Here is a 24,535-nt window from a genome sequence, read left to right as displayed (position 1 = left end):
TTAATGCCAGTAGAGGTGGAATTTTTGCTCACAAGACTCGGCAGCTTAAAGCGAGCATTGGTGACGACCTCCTTTAACCCCCGCCCCCCAACAACGGATACCCTGTGAGTAAGCTGCAAAGTCTTGTGACCAAAAATTCTACTTTGTGAGCTACTGGCATTAAAGTTGTAAGCTACTGCATCAATTGCGCTCGGGGGTCATTTTTCCCTGACAAAAATGTGTGAGCTGGAGGTTAAAAATCTGTGAGCTAGCTCATGCTAATTCAGCTTAGAGGGAACACTGCCTGTGAGGTAGGTGGGCCTGAGAGAGCTCTCACAGCAGCTGCCCTTTCAAGGACAATTCCTGCGAGAGCAACGGCTGCCCCAAGGCCATTCCAGCAGGTGCAAGTGGAGGAGTGGGGAATCAAACCCGGTTCTCCCAGATAAGAGTCTGCCCTTTCAAGGACAACCTCTGCCAGAGCTATGGCTGACCCAAGGCCATTCCAGCAGCTGCAAGTGGAGGAGTGGGGGATCAAACCCGATTCTCCCAGATAAGAGTCTGCCCTTTCAAGGACAACCTCTGCCAGAGCTACTGCTGACCCAAGGCCATTCCAGCAGCTGCAAGTGGAGGAGTGGGGAATCAAACCTGGTTCTCCCAGATAAGAGTCTGCCCTTTCAAGGACAACCTCTGCCAGAGCTATGGCTGACCCAAGGCCATTCCAGCAGCTGCAAGTGGAGGAGTGGGGAATCAAACCCGATTCTTCCAGATAAGAGTCTGCCCTTTCACGGACAACCTCTGCCAGAGCTATGGCTGACCCAAGGCCATTCCAGCAGCTGCAAGTGGAGGAGTGGGGAATCAAACCCGGTTCTCCCAGATAAGAGTCTGCCCTTTCAAGGACAACCTCTGCCAGAGCTATGGCTGACCCAAGGCCATTCCAGCAGCTGCAAGTGGAGAAGGGGGGAATCAAACCCGGTTGTTCCAGATGAGAGTCCACACCCTTAACCACTACACCAAACTGGCTCTGGTTTTATGTGGACTGTTCTTCCTTTATTGCTGTCAGACTCCTCTGGTGGGGTGGGGTGTGTGTGGAAGTTACATACATATCCTTCCCTGATCTACGCGATATGACCTGGCAGGGAATGGATTGGGCGACTTTGGACAGTACTGCTACTTTCTAACATCTTGTATGTATGTCTTTCTGCAGGAGCAGCCCTCTCGGCATCCAGTTTGTCCGTGATGCAGCCAACCGTAGAGACGTCCGGTAAGGATTATGAGTATCTCGTACACTGTGGCCTGGGTGTAGGGAAACAGTTTGTTCCAGGGGTGTTAAACATGCGGCCCTGAGGCCAAATCAGGCCCCCGGAGGGCCCCTATCAGGTCCCTGAGCAACTGGTTGTCATCTGCTTCCCTGGTGTTCAATTGCTCTACCCTCTTAAGGTCTAGAAAAGGGGTGGCCAAACTTGCTTAATGTGAGAGCCACATAGAATAAAGGTGAGATGTTCGGGAGCTGGAAAGAAGGAAGGTAGGAAGGAAAGAGATGGGGGGGTGGGAGGGAGGGAGAGGTGGAAAGAAAGCAACTCATTTGAAATTCATTCCCCAAGCCGCCATCTGGCTTACATGAGAGCATAAGAGAAGCCATGTTGGATCAGGCCAATGGCCCATCCGGTCCAATATTTTGTGTCACACAGAGGCCGAAAAACCCAAGTGCTATCAGGACGTCCACCAGTGGGGCTAGAAGCCCTCCCACCATGCCCCCCCTAAGCACCAAGAGTACAGAGCATCGCTGCCCCAGACAGAGAGTTCCAACAATACGCTGTGGCTAATAGCCACTGATGGACCTCTACTCCATATGCTTATCCAATCCCCTCTTGAAGCTGTCTATGCTTGTAGCTGCCACCGCATCCTATGGCAGTGAATTCCATGTGTTAATCACCCTTTGGGTGAAGAAGGACTTCCTTTTATCTGTTCTAGCCCGACTGCTCAGCAATTTCATTGAATGTCCACGAGTTCTCGTATTGTGAGAAAGGGAGAAAAGGACTTCTTTCTCGACCTTCTCTATCCCATGCATAATCTTGTCAACCTCTCAGTCGATGTTTCTCCAAGCTAAAGAGCCCCAAGCGTTTTAACTTTTCTTCATAGGGAAAGTGTTCCAACCCTTTAATCATTCTAGTTGCCCTTTTCTGCACTTTTCCCAGTGCTATAATATCTTTTTTGAGGTGCGGTGACCAGAATTGTACACAGTACTCCAAATGAGGCCGCACCGTCGATTTATACAGGGGTATTATGATACTGGCTTGGCTTGGAGAAGTGATTTAAAGAGACCAGTGCCTTCTCCAAGCTGGCCGGGGGCTTGGAGAGCCACACAGTATGTGTGAAAGAGCCACGTGTGGCTCCTGAGCCACAGTCTGGCCACACCTGGTTTAGAAACCTGATGGAAACTGGGCTGACATGGAAATTGAATTCTCCGTCATGTTGTGAATGTCCTCACTGCTTAAGCCACGGAGACATGTGGAACAGAATTGGTTCTGATTAAAAAAATATATATTTTGTTGATTCTTTTGCAGATGAATTAGGTAAGGACTCTGGGGTCTGGGGTCGCGGCGAACTTCAGGTAAGGAGAAAGGCTGCCTTTATGAGGGAATACATCCGTGACCCGTTGGTATACTTACGGATGCGTGGTAGCTATTAGTGAGTTAAAAGATTGATTCGTACGTACATGTAAGTGGCTCAGTATCTCAGCAACAACCTGCCCTGCCGGGACATGGGATTTAGACCCCTGCGGAAGCAGGAGGTTGACTTGGAAGAAGGGGAGAGGAGGTCAGTGGGTGTAGCATGCCCCATGGCACAGACAGGGCCTTTTGCAGGGGATGGAAGCAGCAACTGGTGGGTCCCTGTAGGCAGGGCGTGGAATTCTAGCAGGAGCTCCTTAACATATTAGGCCACATCCCCCTGTTGTAGCCAATCCTCCAAGAGCTTACAAAAAAGAGCGTTCTAAACTCTTGGAGGATTGGCTACATCGGGTGTGTGTGTGTGTGGCCTGATATGCAAAGGAGCTTCTGCTTGAATTCCACCCCTGCCTGTAGGACGTCTATAGGTTGCTCCTGAAAAGTTGGGGAAGAGCTAGTCTTAAACTTTATTGCTATTGGGGAGGGACGGTGGCTCAGTGGCAGAGCATCTGCTTGGGAAGCAGAAGGTCCCAGGTTCAATCTCCACTAAAAAAGGGTCCAGGCAAATAGTCGTGAAAAACCTCAGCTTGAGACCCTGGAGAGCCGCTGCCTGTCTGAGTAGACAATACTGACTTTGATGGACTGAGGGTCTGATTCAGTATAAGGCAGCTTCATATATTCATATGTCTGTCTACCTATTTATCTCCTGCCATTCTCCCCAGTGACGACCCAAATCACCTTACAACATCCTCCTATCCTGCATTTTATCTTCACGACAACTCTGTGAGGAAGGCTGGCCCAAGACAGGGCTGTAGCCAGCGGGGGGGGGGGGGGCACAGGGGCTATGCCCTCTATAGACTCTGCAGCACCCCCACCCAATCTTCCCCGGTCTTCCCTTTCACTGAAAGGGTCCTGCAGTGAAATAAACTGCTTGGCGTTTATTTCACTGTAACCTGCCCCGTAGTGCGGAGTGGTAAAGCTGCAGTACTGCCGTCCGAGCTCTCTGCTCACGACCTGAGTTTGATCCCGGCGGAAGCTTGGTTCAGGTCGCCAGCTCAAGGTTGACTCAACCTTCCGTCCTTCTGAGGTCGGTCATATGAGGACCCAGCTTGCTGAGGCGGGGAGTGTAAAGGACTGGGGAAGACTATGGCAAACTACCCCGTATAAAGTCTGCCGTGAAAACGTCGTGATGCGACGTCACCCCAGAGTCGGAAACAACTGGTGCATGCACAGGGGACTACCTTTATCTTTATTGATATCCGTGCCACCTCTCCCTTTCCTTGCGGATGGATCCCCATAGACCCTATTGTGTCTTAAGGGGCCAATCAGAGCCCAGGCTGTGTAGCATTCCGAACTGAACTTCTCTTTCTCATTTTCTCTTCTCTTTCTCATTTTGCCTTCCAGAAATCATTGACGAGTTACTCAAGGAGGACGGGTTTGAGCTGGGCTCCGCAGCACTTCCGCTCCAGGTCCCCATGAACGGGCTGGCCAATCTGATCCGCGGGTGCTCCGGGTTAGCATCTCCGACCGGGGTGCTGAGACCCATCGAGCCAATGGGGACAAGCCTTTCGCAGTTGGGCTTGGAGCCTTTCGAGACGTCCAGTTTCTCCTCCTCTCCAGTCTTGCTAGACTCCTCGGCCTCCCAACTCTCTCAAAACCTCCATCACTTGACGCTGGTTCCCAGGGGGACGACCTCTCACCCCTCGCCCCTTAGCAGCAGGCGCCCGGAGATTTCTTGGCCCTCTCCCTCTTGTCCCCCGGTGGAGGAGGATGTCCGGCCGCCCCCGAAGCTCATGATCACAGAGCAGCCCAAACAGCGAGGGATGCGCTTTCGGTACCAGTGTGAAGGCAGGTCCGCAGGAAGCATCCTTGGGGAATGCAGCACCGAAACCAACAAAACATTGCCTGCCATTGAGGTGAGGGTGTAGGCCTGTTGTGAGGGAAACTCCACCCACAGTCAGGGAAGGCGGGGCTTAGAGCACAAGGGCGAGAACCATATGTCAAGATTGATCCAAGCGGGCAGCCGTGTTGGTGGGAAGCTCCACCCACAGTCAGGGAAGGCGGGGCTTAGAGCGCAAGGGCGAGAACATATGTCAAGATTGATCCAAGCGGGCAGGCGTGTTGGTGGGAAGCTCCACCCACAGTCAGGGAAGGCGGGGCTTAGAGCACAAGGGCGAGAACCATATGTCAAGATTGATCCAAGCGGGCAGCCGTGTTGGTGGGAAGCTCCACCCACAGTCAGGGAAGGCGGGGCTTAGAGCGCAAGGGCGAGAACCATATGTCAAGATTGATCCCAGCGGGCAGCCGTGTTGGTGGGAAGCTCCACCCACAGTCAGGGAAGGCGGGGCTTAGAGCGCAAGGGCGAGAACCATATGTCAAGATTGATCCAAGCGGGCAGCCGTGTTGGTGGGAAGCTCCACCCACAATCAGGGAAGGCGGGGCTTAGAGCGCAAGGGCGAGAACCATATGTCAAGATTGATCCAAGTGGGCAGCCGTGTTGGTGGGAAGCTCCACCCACAGTCAGGGAAGGCGGGGCTTAGAGCGCAAGGGCGAGAACCATATGTCAAGATTGATCCAAGTGGGCAGCCGTGTAGGTGGGAAGCTCCACCCACAGTCAGGGAAGGCGGGGCTTAGAGCGCAAGGGCGAGAACCATATGTCAAGATTGATCCCAGCGGGCAGCCATGTTGATCTGAAGCAGTTGAACAAAGCAGGAGTCAAGTGGCACCTTTAAGACCAACCAATTTTTATTTAGAACGTCAGCTTTCGTGTGGATTCCTCGTCTGATGAAGTGTGCTTAAGAGCACACGGAAGCTTATGTTCTAAATAAAAATTGGTTGGTCTTAAAAGTGACACTTGACTCCTGCTTTATATATCAAGATTGGTAGAGAGAGCAAGAGATGACTAGAAAAAACAATGCTCCTTCTAAGCTGTGGAGTCTTATGAGTGAAAATTCTGCCTTGGGAGCTGCTGGCCTTAAAGTTGTGAATGTGTGATTTAGCTACTGCAGAAACTAGTTTGCCGTCCTTCCTGAGCTAAGACAAAAGTGTTTTGAGCTGGAGGCTAAAAAAACTGTGGGCTAGCTCACACTAACTCCGCTTAGAGAGAACACCAGTCACAGTGTTCCCTCTAAGCTGCGAAGTCTTGTGAGCAAAATTTCTGTTTTGTGTTGGAACCCTTTCCCTATGAAGAAAGGTGAAAACTCTTTGGGGCTCTTTAGTTAGGAGAAACGTCGACTGCGGGGTGACAGATAGAGGTTTACAAGATAATGCAGGGGATAAAGAAGGTTGAGAAAGAAGTCCTTTTCTCCCTTACTCACAATACGAGAACTCGTGGGCATTCAATGAAATTGCTGAGCAGTCGAGTTAGAACGGATAAAAGGAAGTCCTTCTTCACTCAAAGGGTGATTAACACGTAGAATTCACTGCCACAGGAGGTGGCGGCGGCTGCAAGCATAGCCAGCTTCAAGAAGGGATTGGATAAGCATATGGAGCAGAGCTCCATCAGTGGATATTAGCCACAGCATATTGTTGGAACTCTCTATCTGGGGTAGTGGTGCTCTGTATTCTTGGTGCTTTGGGGGGGCACAGTGAGAGGGCTTCTAGCCCCACTGGTGGACCTCCTGAAGGCAATTGGGTTTTTTTTGGCCACTGTGTGACACAGAGTGTTGGACTGGATGGACCATTGGCCTGATCCGACATGGCTTCTCTTGTGTTCTTATGTCTGGGGCAGGGATGCTCTGTATTCTTGGTGCTTGGGGGTGGGGAGCACCGTGGGAGGGCTTCTACCCCCACTGATGGACCACCTGATGACAATTGGGGGTTTTTGGCCACTCTGTAACACAGAGTGTTGGACTGGATGGACTATTGGCCTGATCCAACATGGCTTCTCTTATGTGAGCTACTGGTATTGAAGCAAGCAGTTTGGGTACTGCAAATTACTGGCACTAAGCCAGTGATTTGGCTACTTCATAAATTACTTTGCTCTTGGGCCATTCTTCCTGAGCTCAGACAAGAATGGGTGAGCCGGAGGCTAAAAAACTCTGAGCTAGCTCGACAGTGATAAAGCTTAGAGGGAACACTGGTAATCACCTCTCTGCAAATACTCCCTATTGACGGAGCTATTAAGAACGGCCTTTCTGGCTAATGCCCGGGCTGATATGATGTAACGGAATGTACACAAACATTTCAAGTGCTGTAGGCAAACTGTCAACAAACAAATGCGTAAAGCACAATTCAGCCTTTGTGGGGAAGTGAAAGGTCAATTGTGACTGGGAAAACCCTGCTACAGAGGCAAAGGGCAGGGAGAATACACACATTCATGTTTTTGGCCTACAGAAAGTTTGGTGTAGTGGTTAAGTGCGGGGACTTATCTGGGAGAACCGGGTTTGATTCCCCCACTCCTCCACTTGCAGCTGCTGGAATGGCCTTGGGTCAGCCCTAGCTCTCACAGGAGTTGTCCTTGAAAGGGCAGCTGCTGTGGGAGTCCTCACAGCCCCACCCACCTCACAGGATGTCTGTTGTGGAGGAGGAAGGGAAAGGAGATTGTAGGCCGCTCTGAGACTCTTTGTAGTGGAGGGCGGGATATAAATCCAATATCTTCATCTACCTCACAGGGTGTCTGTTGTGGGGGAGGAAGGTAAAGGAGATTGTGAGCCGCTCTGAGACTCTTCGGAGTGGAGGGCGGGATATGAATCCAATATCTCCATCTACCTCACAGGGTGTCTGTTGTGGGGGAGGAAGGTAAAGGAGATTGTGAGCCCCTCTGAGACTCTTTGGAGTGGAGGGCGGGATATAAATCCAATATCTCCATCTACCTCACAGGGTGTCTGTTGTGGGGGAGGAAGGCAAAGGAGATTGTGAGCCCCTCTGAGACTCTTCGGAGTGGAGGGCGGGATATAAATCCAATATCTTCATCTACCTCACAGGGTGTCTGTTGTGGGGGAGGAAGGTAAAGGAGATTGTGAGCCCCTCTGAGACTCTTTGGAGTGGAGGGCGGGATATAAATCCAATATCTTCATCTACCTCACAGGGTGTCTGTTGTGGGGGAGGAAGGGAAAGGAGATTGTGAGCTGCTCTGAGACTCTTTGTAGTGGAGGGCGGGATATAAATCCAATATCTTCATCTACCTCACAGGGTGTCTGTTGTGGGGGAGGAAGGTAAAGGAGATTGTGAGCCGCTCTGAGACTCTTCGGAGTGGAGGGCGGGATATGAATCCAATATCTTCATCTACCTCACAGGGTGTCTGTTGTGGGGGAGGAAGGGAAAGGAGATTGTAGGCCGCTCTGAGACTCTTTGTAGTGGAGGGCGGGATATAAATCCAATATCTTCATCTACCTCACAGGGTGTCTGTTGTGGGGGAGGAAGGGAAAGGAGATTGTAGGCCACTCTGAGACTCTTTGTAGTGGAGGGCAGGATATAAATCCAATATCTTCTTCATCATCATCTTCTTCTATCTGAGTTCTCCTGAGTTCAGGTCAATGTCTGAGAGGAATGTCACTGGTTTGGTCTTGACTTCCTCCAGCTGCAGAACTTTGAGGGGAACCCGGAAGTGAAGGTGACGGCCTGCTTGGTGTGGAAAGACCGACCTCACCGGATCCACCCCCACAGCCTGGTGGGGAAGGACTGCCACGACGGGCTGTGTGAGGTGACCCTGAAGCCCCGAATTAACCCTAAGCACAGGTGAGGCTGCGGATTTCTTTGACGCTTTGTTGGGAGAGCGTCACTGTGTGGTCCTGGCTGGGGGTGCTACGCAAAAGGCGCGTTGGACTGTGCGTGTTCTGCTCGTGACCGAACACGCTGACTGCCCCATGATCAGGAATGCTGTTTTGTGATGTTGATGAGCATTGATGCTGTTAGAGGCAGGATTCTAGCAGGAGCTCCTTTGCATATTAGGCCAGACGCCCCTGATGTAGCCAATCCTCCTGGAGCTTACAAAAAAGAGCCTTGTAAGCTCTTGGAGGATTGGCTACATCAGGGGTGTGTGGCCTAATATGCAAAGGAGCTAGAATTCCACCCCTGGTTATACTTGTGTATGATTGAACGTACAGAGAAAGGGGGCGGGTGCACACTCAGTCTCAAGTGGGGTAGGAGCAACATGTGTCGTTTGTCCAGTTTTCCTCACGCGCTGGGCAGGGCGCAGTCACTCTCTTGCACATGGCGGTCCCCCTTGGCAGTGATGAGCCCTTGGCGAGTTTCCCCTCTGCCCACAGGATAAAGCCGTCCTGGTGGAACCAGCAGATAGGATGGTGAGCTGAACGGGCTGCTCTCTGTTCCAAACTTCGGATATAGGGAAGGGGTGGGAGCAGAACGGGGGGGGGGGGGGCAAACTTGCTTAAGCTAAGAGCCGCATAGAATAAACATCAGATGTTTGAGAGCTGCAAGACATGAACGCCGGGTGTCTGAGAGCAGGAAGGTAGGTAGGTAGATAGAAAGAGAAGGATAGAGATAGATAAAGAAAGAGAAGGATGGATAGATAGATAGATAGATAAAGATAGAGAAGGATAGATAAAGATAGAGAAGGATGGGGAGATGATAGATAGATAGGGAAAGATAGAGAAGGATAGATACAGAAAGATAGAAAAGGATAGAGGAAGATAGAGAAGGATAGATAGAAGAAGATAGAAAAAGATAGAGAAGGATAGATAGAGAAAGATAGAGAAGGATAGATAGATAGGGAAAGATAGATAGATAGATAGATAGATAAAGAAATATAGAAAAGGAAAGATACAGAAAGATAGAAATGGATAAAGATAGAGAAGGATAAATAGATAGCGAAAGAGAAAAGGATAGATAAACATAGAGAAGGATGGATAGATAGATAGAGAAAGAGAGAAGGATGGATAGATGATAGATAGGGAAAAATAGAGAAGGATAGATAGAGAAAGAAAGATAGAAAAGGATAGAGAAGGATAGATAAAGATATATATAGAAAGAAAGAAAAAGATAGAGAAGGGTAGAGAAAGAAAGATAGAGAAGAATAGCTAGATAGAGAAGGATAGATGGAGAGAGAAAGATAGAGAAAGAAAGACACACAAAGATAGATGAAGATAGAAAGAAAGAAAAAGATATAGATAGATAGAGAAGGGAAGTAAGTTTAAATACATTCTCCAAGTCATCTGGGTTGTCTTAGATAAGCGGTTTAAAGAGAGAAATGCCTTCTTAAAGCCAACCAATGGGGCAGCGAGGGCTTCGAGAGCCACACAATATGTGTGAGAGAGCCACACGTGGCTCCCGAGCCGCAGTTTGGCCACCCCTGGTCTAGAGCGAAGCCACTCCCCCCTTCTTTTCCTTTTTGCCCCACTTGCTCCAACGTGGTTTCCCTCGGCTCCCTCACCCGCCCGCTCTCCTCTGATCGCTTGGTAGTTTCAACAACCTTGGGATCCAGTGCGTCAAGAAGAAGGACATTGAGGAATCCATCGACAGGAAGCTGCATCTGGGGATCGACCCTTTTAAAGGTGAGAAGGGCCTTCCAAGTGCCGTGGCTGGCCTCGAGGAGCCAGGGTTTCTTCTTGGGAAGGGGTGGGGTCATCTGCGTGGCTTCCCAGCTTGAGGCCCTGTCTTCTGCAGGGTTTGAACCAGGACAAAGTTCTTACACAGCCTCACTGGCCTAGCACAGGGGCGTCGAACTCATTTGTTATGAGGGCCGGATCTGATCTAAATGAGACCTGGCTGGGCCAGGCCATGTGTGTACCTATTTAAGATCAGGTAGCAGAGAGAGAAACTTTTTAAAGGACACAGACAAACATGACTAAAAAAACCCTCCTTAAAATAAAACATGCTTCAAATATTAGCAGTTGTTGATCTTAAAGGTGCTTTCTTTGTATTTCTCCCAGGGGATCCAGGGAACTGGGCAAAGGAAGCTCTGGCTCTTTCCCTTCTTCCCCAGGGGACCAGGAGGAGGAAGAGCCTCAGCCAATGGAGAAAATAGAGGTTTTGCTCTGAAGCTCTGCTGTGCGACTGAGCGAGCCTTATAAAGCAAGCTGAGATGCAGAAGGAAGCAAGAGAGGGGAAGAAGGAAACAGACAAGAGTCAGTTGCTCAGGGGCCTGATAGGAGCCCTCCGAGGGCGTGATTCAGCCACCGGGCTCCATGTTTGACACCACTTACCCAGCAGGTGCTGAATTCAGACCAACGTTTTGCAGGAGAAATTCAGCCCTTCTTTAGCTCTTATCCTGGCCCTGAGCCCAACCGTTCCTCTGCTTCCTCTGTTCCAACCAGTGTTGCCAACTTTGAGTGGCACTCTGGTATTTGGGCAAATCTGGAAGCTGGTTTTACCATCGAGTTTTTGCTCAAAGACCACAGCGTTGCTCAGAAGTGGCAGGTGGATGACCTCACTTCCTGTGCGACACCACATCTCTATCCCTCCACTGGTTGCCAGGAGGGACCCGGCAACCCTAGTCCCTAATAATTTTGCCAAGTAAGTTTGTGAGCTGTTTTGTGCAGCACAGCCCTGTCATCTGTACAGAAAAGCTCTCTTAAATACGTCAGCTGCAGAGATCAGTTCCCCTGGAGAAAACTGCACTTTTGGAAAATACACTCTGTGCGATGAGTCAGGATTTTTTTTGTAGCAGGAACTCCTTTGCATATTAGGCCACATCCTCTGATGTAGCCAGTCTTCCTGGAGCTTGCATTTTATCAATTTTATTATAACAAAAATAAAAAATACGTTACGGACATAAGAACATAAGAGAAGCCATGTTGGATCAGGCCAATGGCCCATCCAGTCCAACACTCTGTGTCACATAAGAATATAAGAGAAGCCATGTTGGATCAGGCCAATGGCCCACCCAGGCCAACACTCTGTGTCACATAAGAACATAAGAGAAGCCATGTTGGATCAGGCCAATGGCCCATCCAGTCCAACACTCTGTGTCACACAGTGGCAAAAATTTTTATACATACACACACACTGTGGCTAATAGCCACTGATGGACCTCTGCTCCATATTTTTATCTAAACCCCTCTTGAAGGTGGCTATGCTTGTGGCTGCCACCACCTCCTGTGGCAGTGAATTCCACATGTTAATCACCCTTTGGGTGAAGAAGTACTTCCTTTTATCTGTTTTAACCTGTCTGCTCAGCAATTTCATCGAATGACCACGAGTTCTTGTATTGTGAGAAAGGGAGAAAAGTACTTCTTTCTCTACTTTACAAAAAAAGCTTTAAAAAAAAAAGCTTTTAAAAAATCATATACAGAAGCCTTTCCACAGTCCCCCTGTGCAACCACCAGTCATTTCCGACTCTGGGGTGACGTTGCTTTCACAATGTTTTCATGGCAGGTTTTTTATGGGGTGGTTTGCCATTGCCTTCCCCAGTCATCTACACTTCCCCCCCAGCAAGCTGGGGACTCATTTTACCGACCTCGGAAGGATGGAAGGCTGAGTCAACCTGGAGTTGGCTACCTGAACCAGCTTCTGCCGGGATCGAACTCAGGTTGTGAACACTATAGAAGGAACACTGCTCTTTTCCCATTTCTGAGCTAATAGAATTTTACCAGCAAGTAGCAAGAATGAAATAAGCTCTGTGCAGTGGGGTGGAGGAGGTGTCTGGCCAGATTCCTGGAACTTGCAGTAGGCCCTGAAAGCTCTTGGAGGATTGGCTACATCAGAGGTGTGTGGCCTAATATGCAAAGGAGTTCCTGCTACAAAAAAAACCCCTTGGTAGAATCACATCCTTGCTGAATTCTCTCCGCACCCTGGATTTTGCTCTCCCCAGGCGTGCCCTCAGAAAAGTCCTAGCATTTCCCAACTTGGACTTGGCAACTGTGGTGTAGGGGCAGTGGGAGGTTAAGCTCGCTGGGCTGCATAAGTTTGCGTCTACTGTGCTGCGCCTGGGCTGCAAATCTTCCCTCTCTTCGGACAGCCGGCTCTTTGAAGAACCACCAAGAGGTCGACATGAACGTGGTCCGCATCTGCTTTCAGGCTTCCTACCAGGACGCCTCGGGAGAGACGCGGCGTCTCAGTCCTGTCCTATCGGAGCCAATCTTTGACAAGAGTGAGTATTGGGGGTGTGGGGAGAGTTTGGGGAAGGGAAAGTCCATGCCAATTAAGGAATATAATGGGAGAAAGCGAAGGCAAAGCCCAGCAGAGTGAGAGGCGGGGTGTTAGGGATCTGTCGGATCCAGTGTCCTTGAGAAGAGAGGCCGAAAATAGCCAGGGAATGTGGATATACAATGTGTACCAGAAGAGGGTGGCAGCGAGGGAAAGGAATTCGGCACAGACTCAGGTGTGCTTCCCCCCCAGGAGTGAGTCTCGATGCTGGAAATGAGTTTCGTGGCAAAGTCCTGGAATGCTCTTGCCTCAGTTAAAATCCTGGGGCAACAAATGGGCTTTTAAAGAGATTCTAAAAAACTTGGACTTTACCCGTAACCATGCTAAATTCATTATTATTATTTTTTTAAACCTGGCAATAATTGTTTTTGTTTTTTTAAAAAACGGGGATACAGAAAGGAAAAAGGGAAGGGGGGATAAAGATTTGGAAAAAAAGATTTTACATATTTACAAATAACAAGGACCATTGAAGATGTCAGGGATATAATATTTAAGATATATATTTGAAATATTTAACATATTTGCAATATTCAAAGGTGTTTCCTCTTGATCTTAATAAGGCTTTAATACAGCTACGGCAACAAATATTTCAGACTGCTATCTAATTAGCGAGATACTAAAATTTCTTCAGCCTTCAGATATTACAAATGAAATATTAGACATTTAATCTTACCATAATATTATATTATTAAATGATTTTAAAATATTAACGTATCCTATAATTATTATAAATTAACTATAATTTTAAAAAGCAAGCAAGATTTCTCAAGAGATAAGTATCAAAAACTAATTATATATAAAATACTACACCATAAAATACCAGTTATAGTAATTATACTAATTATTTTTAAGATGCTGAGTTTATTTTAAATGGATATCACGCATTCATTTTTAAAAATCAAGATGTTTTATATTACCATGTAATTATTATGTGATGGTCTTTTAAATAACCCTGAGGTAATAACATATTGGTATTTTTATCTGCACTTTGATATCTTTGTTCAGTATCAAAGTTCAGTATTGGTCAAGGGACTTCTGAGAAAGGCAATACAGATACTTGGTCTTCGGTTTATAGTCAGAAATCTTGGGCCATCGTGTGCGTGTGTGTTTGTTCACAATACTCTGTTCATCTTCTACTTCAGGGACCCCCAACCTTTTTGGGCCTGGGGGCACCATTGAAATTTTGAGAGTGTGGTGAGCACCATCCCAAAATGGCCGCCACAGAAGGCAAAGCCAAAGGGAATACCTCACGCCTCTTGGGAAGAAGAAAATCCTGAAGTGGGAATGAAACTACACACTGCCTAAGGGAAGCCCTGGGGCTTCCCACTCTTCCCGATCCTCCATGCGAAAACCCTCTTGTTTGAAAGAGGGCAGCTAATAACAATTCCTGGCTTACACAGCCCCACCAGCTTTCTGAAAAGCTCTGCAGAGATCCAAGGGAAGTGGGCACTGTGGTGCCCATGGGTGCTATGTTGGGCAACCCTGTTCTGCCTTAATGTTAATTTCTGAGCTTCTTTGGAAGGAAAGAAGAATTGCAGATTTATACCCCGCCCTTCTCTCTGAATCGGAGACTCAGAGCGGCTTACAATATCCTTTATCTTCTCTCCCCACAACAGACACCCTGTGAGGTGAGTGGGGCTGAGAGGGCTCTCACAGCAGCTGCCCTTTCAAGGACAACCTCTTCAAGAGCTATGGCTGACCCAAGGCCATTCCAGTAGCTGTAAGTGGAGAAGTGGGGAATCAAACCCGGTTCTCCCAGATAAGAGTCCACATACTTAACCACTACACCAAACTGGCCATGTAAGTTAAACACTGGTTGTTCTGTAGGTGTGGCCTAAGCAGAGAATCATGGTTTCCTCTGGTGAAGGTCCCCCTTTTTTCCCATCAGCCCCTGTAGTTGGATTACTCCTTCTACTTTCTCCAGTTGGCAGGGCTGAAATTTTCCAGCTGGTAAAACTGCCTACAATAGGGAGTGGGCTGCCAGGCACAGTTCTGTGAGGAGAAAGTTCCAGCAATCAGGGGCCATCACAGAGAAGTCCCTGTCCTTAGCAGCCAGCCGTCTTGCCTTTGTGAGAATAGTGGCACATACAGGGAAGGGGCTCTCCTGATCTTAACCACTCAAAAGGAGGAGTGTTTTGTTTGTGTGTGTGGAAAGCATGAAGAAAAATGGGTTGTTGTTTAAACAGAGCCAAATTTTGACACTGAGCCTTGGTGTGCGCAGAATCCACAAACACATCGGAGCTGAAGATCTACCGGCTGAATAGGGAGTACGGATCCTGCGCAGGTGGAGAGGAACTCTATATGCTGTGTGACAAAGTCCAGAAAGGTAAGCCTTGTGAGCTTTAGGGTCTTTCGGAGGCTGGACATTCATCAACAACTGGGCTGTGGGCCACATCTGTCCCATCTATCCTGCCTGTTTGCCTGCCGTTAGTCCTAGAAAGGATGAACACTTAGTGAGGATGAAGTTAGAATAATGCTCCCAGGCAGGGCTTTTTTGGTTGAAAAAGCCCAGCAGGAACTCATTTGCATATTAGACCACACCCTCTGATGTCACCATTGTTTCACAGAGGGCTTTTTTGTAGAAGAAACCCAGCAGGACCTCATTAGCATATTAGGCCGCACCCCTGATGCCAAGCCAGCCAGAACTGTGTACCTTACGTTCCTGCTCAAAAAAAGCCTGTCTACAGACAGAACCCCCAAATCTGGGATTTCTCGGGCAGGAGTTGGCAACCCTAGATAGGCTGTCTCTGAATCCTGCTAAGCTGATGGGTGGGGGCTGTTCTTGGGTGATTTGGATTGGATCCTCAGCATGTGGTAGGGTTGCCAAGTCCCCTTAGGTCTCCGGTGGGGGACTTTCATGCGTGACACAATGACATCATCCGGAAGTGACATCATCACACTGGTGACAGCCTTCACGGCAGCTCTAGGCATTTCCAGAAAAAAACTATGTTTTCTAGGGTTGCCAAGTCCAATTAAAAAATATCTGGGAACTTTGGGGGTGGAGCCAGGAGACATTAGGGGTGGAACCAAAATCAAGGCTGTGACAAGCATAATTGAACTCCAAAGGGAGTTCTGGCCATCACATTTAAAGGGACAGCATACCTTTTCAATTCCTTCCTTCCAAAGGAAATAACGAAGGAAAGGGGCACCTTCTTTTGGGGCTCATAGAATTGGACCCCCTGGTCCAATAGTTTTGAAACTTGGAGGGTATTTTGGGGGTAGGCACTAGATGCTATACTGAAAATTTGGTGCCTCTACCCCAAAAAACAGCCTCCCCAGAGCCCCAGATACCCGGTGATCAATTCTCCATGATTTTCTATGGGAATAAATCTCCATAGGGAATAATAGAGTTCCCAGCAGTCATTTCCCTCCCCTCCCCCCGCTTTCTGACCTTGAAGCGGGGGGAGGGTCTTCAAATCGGGGGATTCCCTGCCCCTACCTGGGGATTGGCAACCCTATGGTTTTCCCAGACTCAAACCATTCGGGAGGGGAAAATTCTATGGTAACTTGTACCATAGAGTTTTCCCTCCCAAATGGCTAGAGCGTCTGGGAAAGCCATAGTTTTCCCGGAAATGCCTAGAGTGGCCGCCGCGCACTGGCACCAGCGCAATGACGTCACTTCCAGGTGATGTCATCATGTTGACGATGTCCGGGAAGGCTCCCCCCATCGGCTTAATCTGGGCAAGCAGGTTGGGAACCCCCCAGACCGGGGGCTTGGCAGCCCTAGTGTGCGGTGAGAGGGGGCTGGAGATGGGAACAGCCCACCATGTTGTTAGGCTCTTTGCTGGACTTTAGGCCAGGGCAAAAAAAAATAAATTCCTTCCATACTTTGTGTGCTCAGCGGTGAGCATATTTTGGCATTTGCCCCGACAGTGGCTAGATGGAACAGATTTGTATCCGGCCAGGTATACTGTAGGCCAGATTTTGTGTCCAGCAGTGGGAGGCCAAGAATCCAAACTTATAGCTGTGCGGTTGTCGGACGTCTGCTGGCAAATGATGGAAGATTTTGGAGGCAGTGCCTGGGAGTGGTGGAGTTTCAGGGGGACATGATGGCACCAACACGGTAGCAATTTTCCTGTTCTCTGTAGTAAAGAGCGAAGAGGATATGACATCACTTCCGGGGGTGGGGGAATGTTGAAGGGTGTGACAGAAAATCTGGATGACGCTCTAGGTATCCGAACTAGAAGATGCTTTAGCAACTTCTCCTGTCTCTATAGTAAGAATACAGAGGATGTGATATCACTTCTGGGGGGAGTTTTGGAGGATGTGACAAAAACTCTGGGTGATGGTATCCCAACTGCTCTATGATCATTACCATAGAGATGGGAGAAATTTGCTAGACTCATGGTTGGCAGCATCTCCCCCATTCTTTTTTCTCCCGTGACTGAAATTACTGAGGAAAGGGATGGGAAATGGCTGGTGTTAGTGAGCAAAAGGCAATCCTATCTAGTCATTTTTCTGGCTTTGGATTGGCCTCTGCTTGCATCCTGGGTAGAGGAAAAATTAATACAAAATGCAACACAAATGAATTATAACAGATTCAACTATGAAATCTGCCTGAAAGCTTTATTTTGCTGGTTCTGGGCATCTTTGCTTCTGTTTCTTATTGGCAGATAAAATGGCTGCCTTTGCGTTTCCCTCAGCGCCACAGACTCTCTTACTTGCCTTGCATGCCTTCCACTCCTCACACCACCTTCTGTTTTGCCCACGCAGAAGATATCTCCATAGTCTTCCGGAAGGACTCGTGGGAAGCCAAGGCTGATTTTTCCCAAGCGGATGTTCACCGCCAGGTGGCCATTGTCTTCAAGACACCGCCCTACCAGCACCTGGACATTGTAGAGCCGGTTGAAGTGGAAGTGTACCTGAGGCGCTTGACGGACAGTGTCTCCAGTGACCCCTTCAGTTTCCTGTACCTGCCCAAGGACAACGGTAAATCCTATCACCCTCCTCTCCCAACTAGGGTTGCCAAGTCCAATTCAAGAAATATCTGGGGACTTTGGGGGTGGAGCCAGGAGACACTGCGGTGGAGCCAGGAGCCAAGGGTGTGACAAGCATAATTGAACTCCAAATGGAGTTTTGGCCATCACATTCAAAGGGACCACACACCTTTTAAATGTTTTCCTTCCACAGGAAATAATGAAGGATAGGGGCACCTTCTTTCGAGGCTCATAGAATTGGACTCCCTGGTCCAATCTCTTTTAAACTTGGGGAGTATTTTGGGAAGAGGCATTGGATGCTATACTGAAAACTTGGTGCCTCTACCTCAAAAAACAGCTCCCCCTTCGGAGCCCTAGATACTCACAGATCAATTCTCTATCATTTCCTATGGAAATAAGTCTCCATAGGGTTTCCAGCAGACATTTCCCTCCCCTCCCCCCGCTTTCTGATGACCCTGATGTGGGGTAAGGGCCTCCAAACTGGGGGGTCCCTTGCTCCCACCTGGGGATTTTATACACAACAGGAAACCACAGCGTGCAGATGTTTAGAAACTCACGAAACGCTGTATACTATCAAAGATGTCAGGTTTTCACGGCTGGTAACATCATTAGGGTTTGTAGAATCTTTCGGGATCAAGTGCCGTGTTCTACTGGAGAAAATTTTCCTTCCAGACGTTTCGTTCTCAGCTGTGGAGAACATCCTCAGTGGCGTTGCAGCCGGAGCAGGCGCTCTGACCTTCTTGGCTGCTGTGCATTGAGTGGGGCCAGGGCTGCTGGAGAGCTGCTATTTGTAGGCTGGAGGGGGTGTGATGAAAGGGCAATTGGTTTGTGGATGTGCCCATTGTTTGGTGGGGCTTCCTGGAAGGGTAGTGATAAGGAAACTGGCTGTTGAATGTGACCATTGTTCTGTGTTAATTGCTGGGAGGGTTGGAAGGGGTGTGAAGATAAGGAAGATGGTTGTTGACTGTGCTGATTGTTCTGTGGAACTTCTTGGCACAGCAGCCAAGAAGGTCAGAGCGCCTGCTCCGGCTGCAACGCCACTGAGGATGTTCTCCGCAGCTGAGAACGAAACGTCTGGAAGGAAAACTTTCTCCAGTAGAACATGGCACTTGAGCCCGAAAGATTCTACAAACCCTAATGCTGTATACTATATTTCCAATAATTATATTATCCTATCCCCCTCCTAATAGGATAATTATATGATGCTATCCTCACTCAATACATCATTTACTCATGTTCAGAATTCATGTAACTTTTCAGTCCAATTCATAGTCCAAAATTCATAAATCAACTCAAAAAGGAAATCCAGTCGCAGATGCTTGAAGTAGGAAGGTACCGTTTCCTTCTGTATCCTCAACTTTCAGATGCAGGTGGTACCGTGAAAATGTGTAATGTTTCACTGGAGTTATCTGTGTTTATTTGATCATTTTGTATAATTTTTGTACATAGCAGTAGCTAGGAACACCTGTGGTTGCTTATTTAACACACGTCGGGAAGTTTCTGCTTTGAGAATCTATTTGTGCCATTGTGCATAGTGAGCTGAAGCGTTTGAGAACAGCTGCCATAGCACGGGGTAAGACTGAGTTTGCTATTTGTTTTTCCAGCATGTCGTAAAAGATATTTTTGGTATTAATTTTATGGTAATGTTAGTTCCTCGTAATCATTGTGGCCCATGGAAGTCGGAAATGAAATAGCCAGAATCGTGTCGCCGCGCCGGTTGGATAGCGGACTGCTGCCTTGAAGAAACATTTTCAAGGTCTCCTGGCTCCACCCCCAAAATCCCTAGATATTTCTTGAATTGGACTCGGCAACCCTAGCAGCTATGCATAAATAATACTTGGTGCGACAAGGCGGTACTCAAATTTCCCCGGTTTGCTTTTGTAATCACCTGGATATTTGCAACGTTTGTCCTCCCAGGGTGCAGATTTTTTTGGGGGGGAGTGTATGCGTGTGCGCATGCTTGCAGTTTGCGCTGACAAGCCTGGTTGCCTCTCTCTGCAGATACATACAGAGTGAACAAGAAGCGGAAACAAGGCATGCCGGATGTCTTGGAGGAGCTCTCTGGCCCAGGTTTGTGTGCTCCTAGCCCCCCTGGCCCTGCCTGAGGAAATGTTTCTGGACAGGGGAGGGATTCTAGCAGCAGCTCCTTTGCATATTAGGGCACACCCCCTGATGTAGCCAATCCTCCAAGAGCTTACAAGGCTCTTTTTTGTAAGCTCTTGGAGGATTGGCTACATCAAGGGGGTGTGGCCTAATAGGCAAAGGAGCTCCTGCTGGAATTCCACCCCTGGTTCCGGAGTCGGTGGTTTCCATCTGCCTGCACTTTCTGTGGCTCAAATGTGATAAGGTTTCCTTTTGGCTTTTGCCTTGCCAGATCCTCACGGGATTGAAGCGAAGAGGAAGAAAAAGAAGCCTGGCTACATGGACTATTTCGGCATGGCCCCAGCAACAGGTCAGTTGGGTGCAGAGCCGGATTAACAATTAGGTCAAGTAGGTACTGGCCTCTGGGCCCCCATGTCTTTAGGGGCCACAAGCCAGCTTTCCCCTCTGGTTTCCCCCTTGCTTGCAGCCCTCCCAGCCTGCACGTGCAGCCAACAATGGAGCCGCTCTTTGCTCCTCCCTCCCCTCCTTCCTTCCTTCCCTCCCCCTCCCTCCCTTCCTTCCCTCCCCTTCTCCCTTCTTCTTGCCTCCATCCCTCCCTTCCTTCTCCCTCCCTCCCCCTCCTTCCATCCCTCCCCCTCCCTTCTTTTTCCTTCCTCCCTTCCCTCCCCCTCTCTCTTCCTTTTCCTTCCCTCCTCCCTTCCCTCCCCCTTCTCCTTCCCTCCTTTCTTCCCGCCTCCATCCCTCCCTTCTCCCTCCCCCTCCTTCCTTCCTTCCCCCTCCCTCCCTTCATTTTCCTTCTCTCCTCCCCCTCCCTCCCTTCTCCTTCCCTCCTTTCTTCCCTCCCTCTCTCCCTCCTACTTCCCTCCCTCTCCTTCCTTCCTTCCCTCCCCCTCCCTCCCTTCCTGCCTCCATCCCTCCCTTCCCTTCCCTTCCTTCCTCCCTGTCTTGGGGCTCTCAAACATCTGACAATCACCTCGCCCCATCCACTTTCTAAAAATGCTTGATGGGCACCTGGAAAGGTGTTGGCACGTGCCATGGCACCCTGGGGCACCTTGTTGGAGACCCCTGTATTAGTCGTTCTGGAGTTCCAGGGGAATTTTGGGTTCCGATCCTGACTGGGAGGGGGGATGTCGACCAGCGACGCCTGTTTCTCCTTGGGTGAGAGGGCTGTGAGTCAATCTTAGCTGCCTTGCTCAGCAGCAAGGGGTGGTAATACCGTTGTTCTGGTTGCTTTATAGCTCTGAGAGTAACTTCAAAATCAATTCAGGAAGGAAGTATAAGAGTGTTGCTAAAACTACTGCGTGCTCTTGGTAAACTTTGGGTTGCTGCGTGCAGCCCTGAAACGCGCTTAAAAGTATAGTCGCAGAGGAAAAGAGGAGTGATGGTCTGTCATTTTGAGGATCCAATCCCATTTGAAGAGACGGGCAGAGATATCTATTAAACATGGAGACACTTCCCTCATGTTTAGTCAGCAAAATATCGTAGCCTTATGGATTATTTTCAGTGGAAAGAGAGATTTACCTGTATGGAATATTGAGTGGAACTGAGTAAAAGTCTCAAAGGAACTACTCGGGAACAGTTATGGTCTCTTACCTGACTGTTTTTCCACACACCTTCAGTGCTGTTGTTTGCCTTTAAGGTTGTAATGAATTGATTTTTGAAGTTGCTCTTAGAGCTATAAAGTTGTATTTGAGTATTTTAAAAGCTTGGAAAGTTATTTGTCACACAGTTCCTTGTTGTGCTCTGTTTCTGTTGTTGTGTAATGCACCCCGTGGCGCAGAGTGGTAAAGCTGCAGTACCGCAGTCCTAAGCTCTCCTCACGACCTGAGTTTGATCCCGGCGGAATCTGGGTTCAGGTAGCCAGCTTGAGGTTGACTCAGCCTTCCATCCTTCCGAGGTCGGTAAAATGGAGAGCCAGTTTGATATAGTGGTTAAGTGTGCGGACTCTTATCTGGGAGAACCGGGTTTGATTCGCCACTCCTCCACTTGCAGCTGCTGGAATGGCCTTGGGTTAGCCAGAGCTCTGGCAGAGGTTGTCCTTGGAAGGGCAGCTGCGGTGAGAGCCCTCTCCAGCCCCACCCACCACACAGGGTGCCTGTTGTGGGGGAGGAAGGTAAAGGAGATTGTGAGCCGCTCTGAGACTCTTCGGAGTGGAAGGTGGGATATAAATCCAATATCTTCTTCTTCTTCTAAAATGAGTCCCCAGCTTGCTGGGGGGAAAGTGTAGATGACTGGGGAAGGCAATGGCAAGGAAAGGAAAAGGAAAGGTCCCTGTGCAAGCACCAGTCGTTTCCAACTCTGGGGTGACGTCACTTTCACAACGTTCTCACGGCAGACTTTTGACGGGGTGGTTTGCCATTGCTTTCCCCAGTCTTTTATACTTTCCCCCCAGCAAGCTGGGGACTCATTTTACCGGCCTCCGAAGGATGGAAGGCTGAGTCAACTCAGGTCGTGAGCAGAGAGTTCAGATCACAGCACTGCAGTACTGCTCCTTTACCACTCTGCACCACCCCGTAAAAAGCCTGCCGTGAAAATGTTGCGAAAGCAACGCCACCCCAGAGTCGGCAACGACTGGTTCTTGCACAGGGGACGACCTTGACCTTTAATGTTGTTCTGGTTGCAGCTGGCCCCATGACCCACCTGGAAGACGAGAACTACCCGTACACCTTGGAGCACATCACGTTGCCGCCGGCCTTCGAGGACTATAGCCTGCTCCCCGACTTCTCTTCTTATGCCAGCCCCAGCTTGAGCGACGTTCTGCTGCCCGGCGCCATGGACCTCCCTGATGAGGCAGACCACGAGTTGCTCCTAGACTCTTACGCCCTCCACCCCGGCCTCTCTGCCCCTCTCCCGCTCTCTGGGGAGAGCGAGCCGGAAGGCGTGGCCAGCCTGGTAGGAAGTAGCCTGTTTCCCAGCCAGTATAAAGAGGCCGAAGCCAAGGCGGAAATGGAGGCCAAGCTGACGGCAGCAGGCACTTTGGGGAACTTGTGAAGGATCGTGGCCCGCCGAAGCCTCTCCCGGAAGAGGCCTAACGCTCCATTTTGAACCGTACTGACCATGGTGAGCTGCTCGGTAGAGAGACCGGGGAATGCATTCCCTGCTGGGAATCCGAAGGGAAGAATTTTGCTGTGATCTGTCTGAGGGACCCTTGTCTCTGTGCGGACGCAGGCAAAACGCAAACCAGAAGGAAAAAATTGCACTACTAGTGAAGTGGGAGAGGAAAGGCATTACCTGTAAAGGTCAGACCAGGACGGCCTGAATTTGCTCTCCCGGGATGTCGTCTTCGATTTTCTCTATCTGTAGAATGGGCCAGTGATACTGCCTTAACAAAGCTGATTGGGATGCTGGGCAAAATGTTGACCTTGTAGGAGGAGGCAAGATTTCTTCCTCCTGGTCCCACCCACACGTTTAGTCCTCCCCCTGACCTTGCTGCAAGAGCAATCGTGGTCCTGTGATCTCCAACTCCTTCTGCTCCAGTCTCGTCACTGAGATTTTCCCTCCTTTTATTTTACACCATGGAGTATTTTAACTTCGTGGAGGTCCAAGGCCGACAATGCCATCTCAGCAAACTGCTCGTCTCTTTAGGTTGGTCACCTCCACTCTTTTTGACGCCCAGTGCCTCTTTCCGAATCTTCACATTGGAGATCTTTTAAAAATGACTGAAGTTTTTAACGTACAATGAATTGCTTTTGTATTCTGGTGTGCAGACTTCGGCTCCTTTCCTCTGTATTACTCCCCAGAAGGGGGATCTCTTGGAAGTGACAGTTTATACCACTTTTAAACCATTCATGTATGCGCGTGTGCAAAACAGAAGAGGCAGAAAGCATTATGGGAGCAGGGGCGAGGGAGAGACGAGACGGGTGGCAAGTGGGGGTTATGAACTTTCCTTCCCCCTAGAGCGACTGTGTTGACCAGGGGTCCTCAAACTTTTTAAATCGGTGGCCAGTTCACCGTCCCTCAGACTGTTGGAGGGCCGGACTGCTGTGGTGGTTGCCGTTACTGTACAAGGCTGCGGGCCGTCAGTTCTCCGTCTTCTGCATCTCTCTCCCTTCCCCACACCACACACCCCAGGCTGGGAACTCACCTCACCTCGGTATCGCCTCACACTCTGTCTTTGCCGCCTCAGCCCAGTGCCGGAAGTGTGCGTTGCTAATGCGAGTTTAGGTCAAACGTCACTTCCGGTCTGATTTTGCCATAACCCGGCGGGCCGCATAAACGTCCTCAGCAGGCCGCATCTGGCCCACGGGCCGAAGTTTGAGGACCCCTGGTGTTGACTCTCCAAACTTGTGAAGTTTACAGGCTACAGTGGAGTGGTCTTATAGACTGGGGGTCTCCCGAGCTTGTGGGGTAACGTGCACGGCTTTAGGAGGGTGTGCACTGGAGCGGAAATGAAATTTTCCACATGTTTGAAATGTGGTGAATTGGGGACCGCGTATCAGAAATGTATTGTGTTTTCTGTCACTGTTTAGGCCCCAGAACAGCTGGAGTCTTGCCCATCTGCTGGTGGGTTTAGGGTGTGTTCACAATGTGTTGCTCATCCTATCCAGTCTTAAACCAGACTTCAGTTATGGGGCAGAAGGGGGCAAATGTGCATCCTTCATCCGCTGGTTGCTGCCAGCTCTATCCTGGGAACTGCCTTGCGCCGTATTTCTTTTTCTCCCCTTCAAAATCGAGGCTACGTTGACCTCCGCCTTCTGCCGGTAAGTCTTTTGTGAGGAGCCTCCCTTCTGAATGTTTCTACCAGATCCTGAGCTTGGGGTCGAGGGTGAAGCGTTGGTCTGTCCCCAAAAGGAACTGTTGCTG

General features: G+C 49.3%; 1 protein-coding gene across 1 annotated transcript in view; it reads left to right on the top strand.

Annotated features, from left to right (window-relative positions):
* Positions 1-23,432, top strand: part of RELB (RELB proto-oncogene, NF-kB subunit) — a 36,505-nt gene extending 13,073 nt beyond the window's left edge. Inside the window, exons 2-11 of the mRNA XM_060258295.1 lie at positions 1,184-1,240; positions 4,050-4,561; positions 8,167-8,324; positions 10,008-10,099; positions 12,505-12,636; positions 14,914-15,018; positions 17,406-17,621; positions 19,631-19,699; positions 20,004-20,081; positions 22,356-23,432. Coding sequence (XP_060114278.1) covers positions 1,184-1,240; positions 4,050-4,561; positions 8,167-8,324; positions 10,008-10,099; positions 12,505-12,636; positions 14,914-15,018; positions 17,406-17,621; positions 19,631-19,699; positions 20,004-20,081; positions 22,356-22,723 — 1,787 coding nt within the window. The 3' untranslated portion in view covers positions 22,724-23,432. The remainder of the gene's footprint in view (positions 1-1,183; positions 1,241-4,049; positions 4,562-8,166; positions 8,325-10,007; positions 10,100-12,504; positions 12,637-14,913; positions 15,019-17,405; positions 17,622-19,630; positions 19,700-20,003; positions 20,082-22,355) is intronic.
* The last annotated feature ends 1,103 nt before the right edge of the window (positions 23,433-24,535 follow it).

This window comes from Heteronotia binoei, chromosome 17, assembly GCF_032191835.1.
Source record: "Heteronotia binoei isolate CCM8104 ecotype False Entrance Well chromosome 17, APGP_CSIRO_Hbin_v1, whole genome shotgun sequence".
Lineage (NCBI taxonomy): Eukaryota > Metazoa > Chordata > Lepidosauria > Squamata > Gekkonidae > Heteronotia > Heteronotia binoei.
Note: the sequence above shows the minus strand (reverse complement) of the source record. Positions and strands in the feature narration are given on the sequence as shown.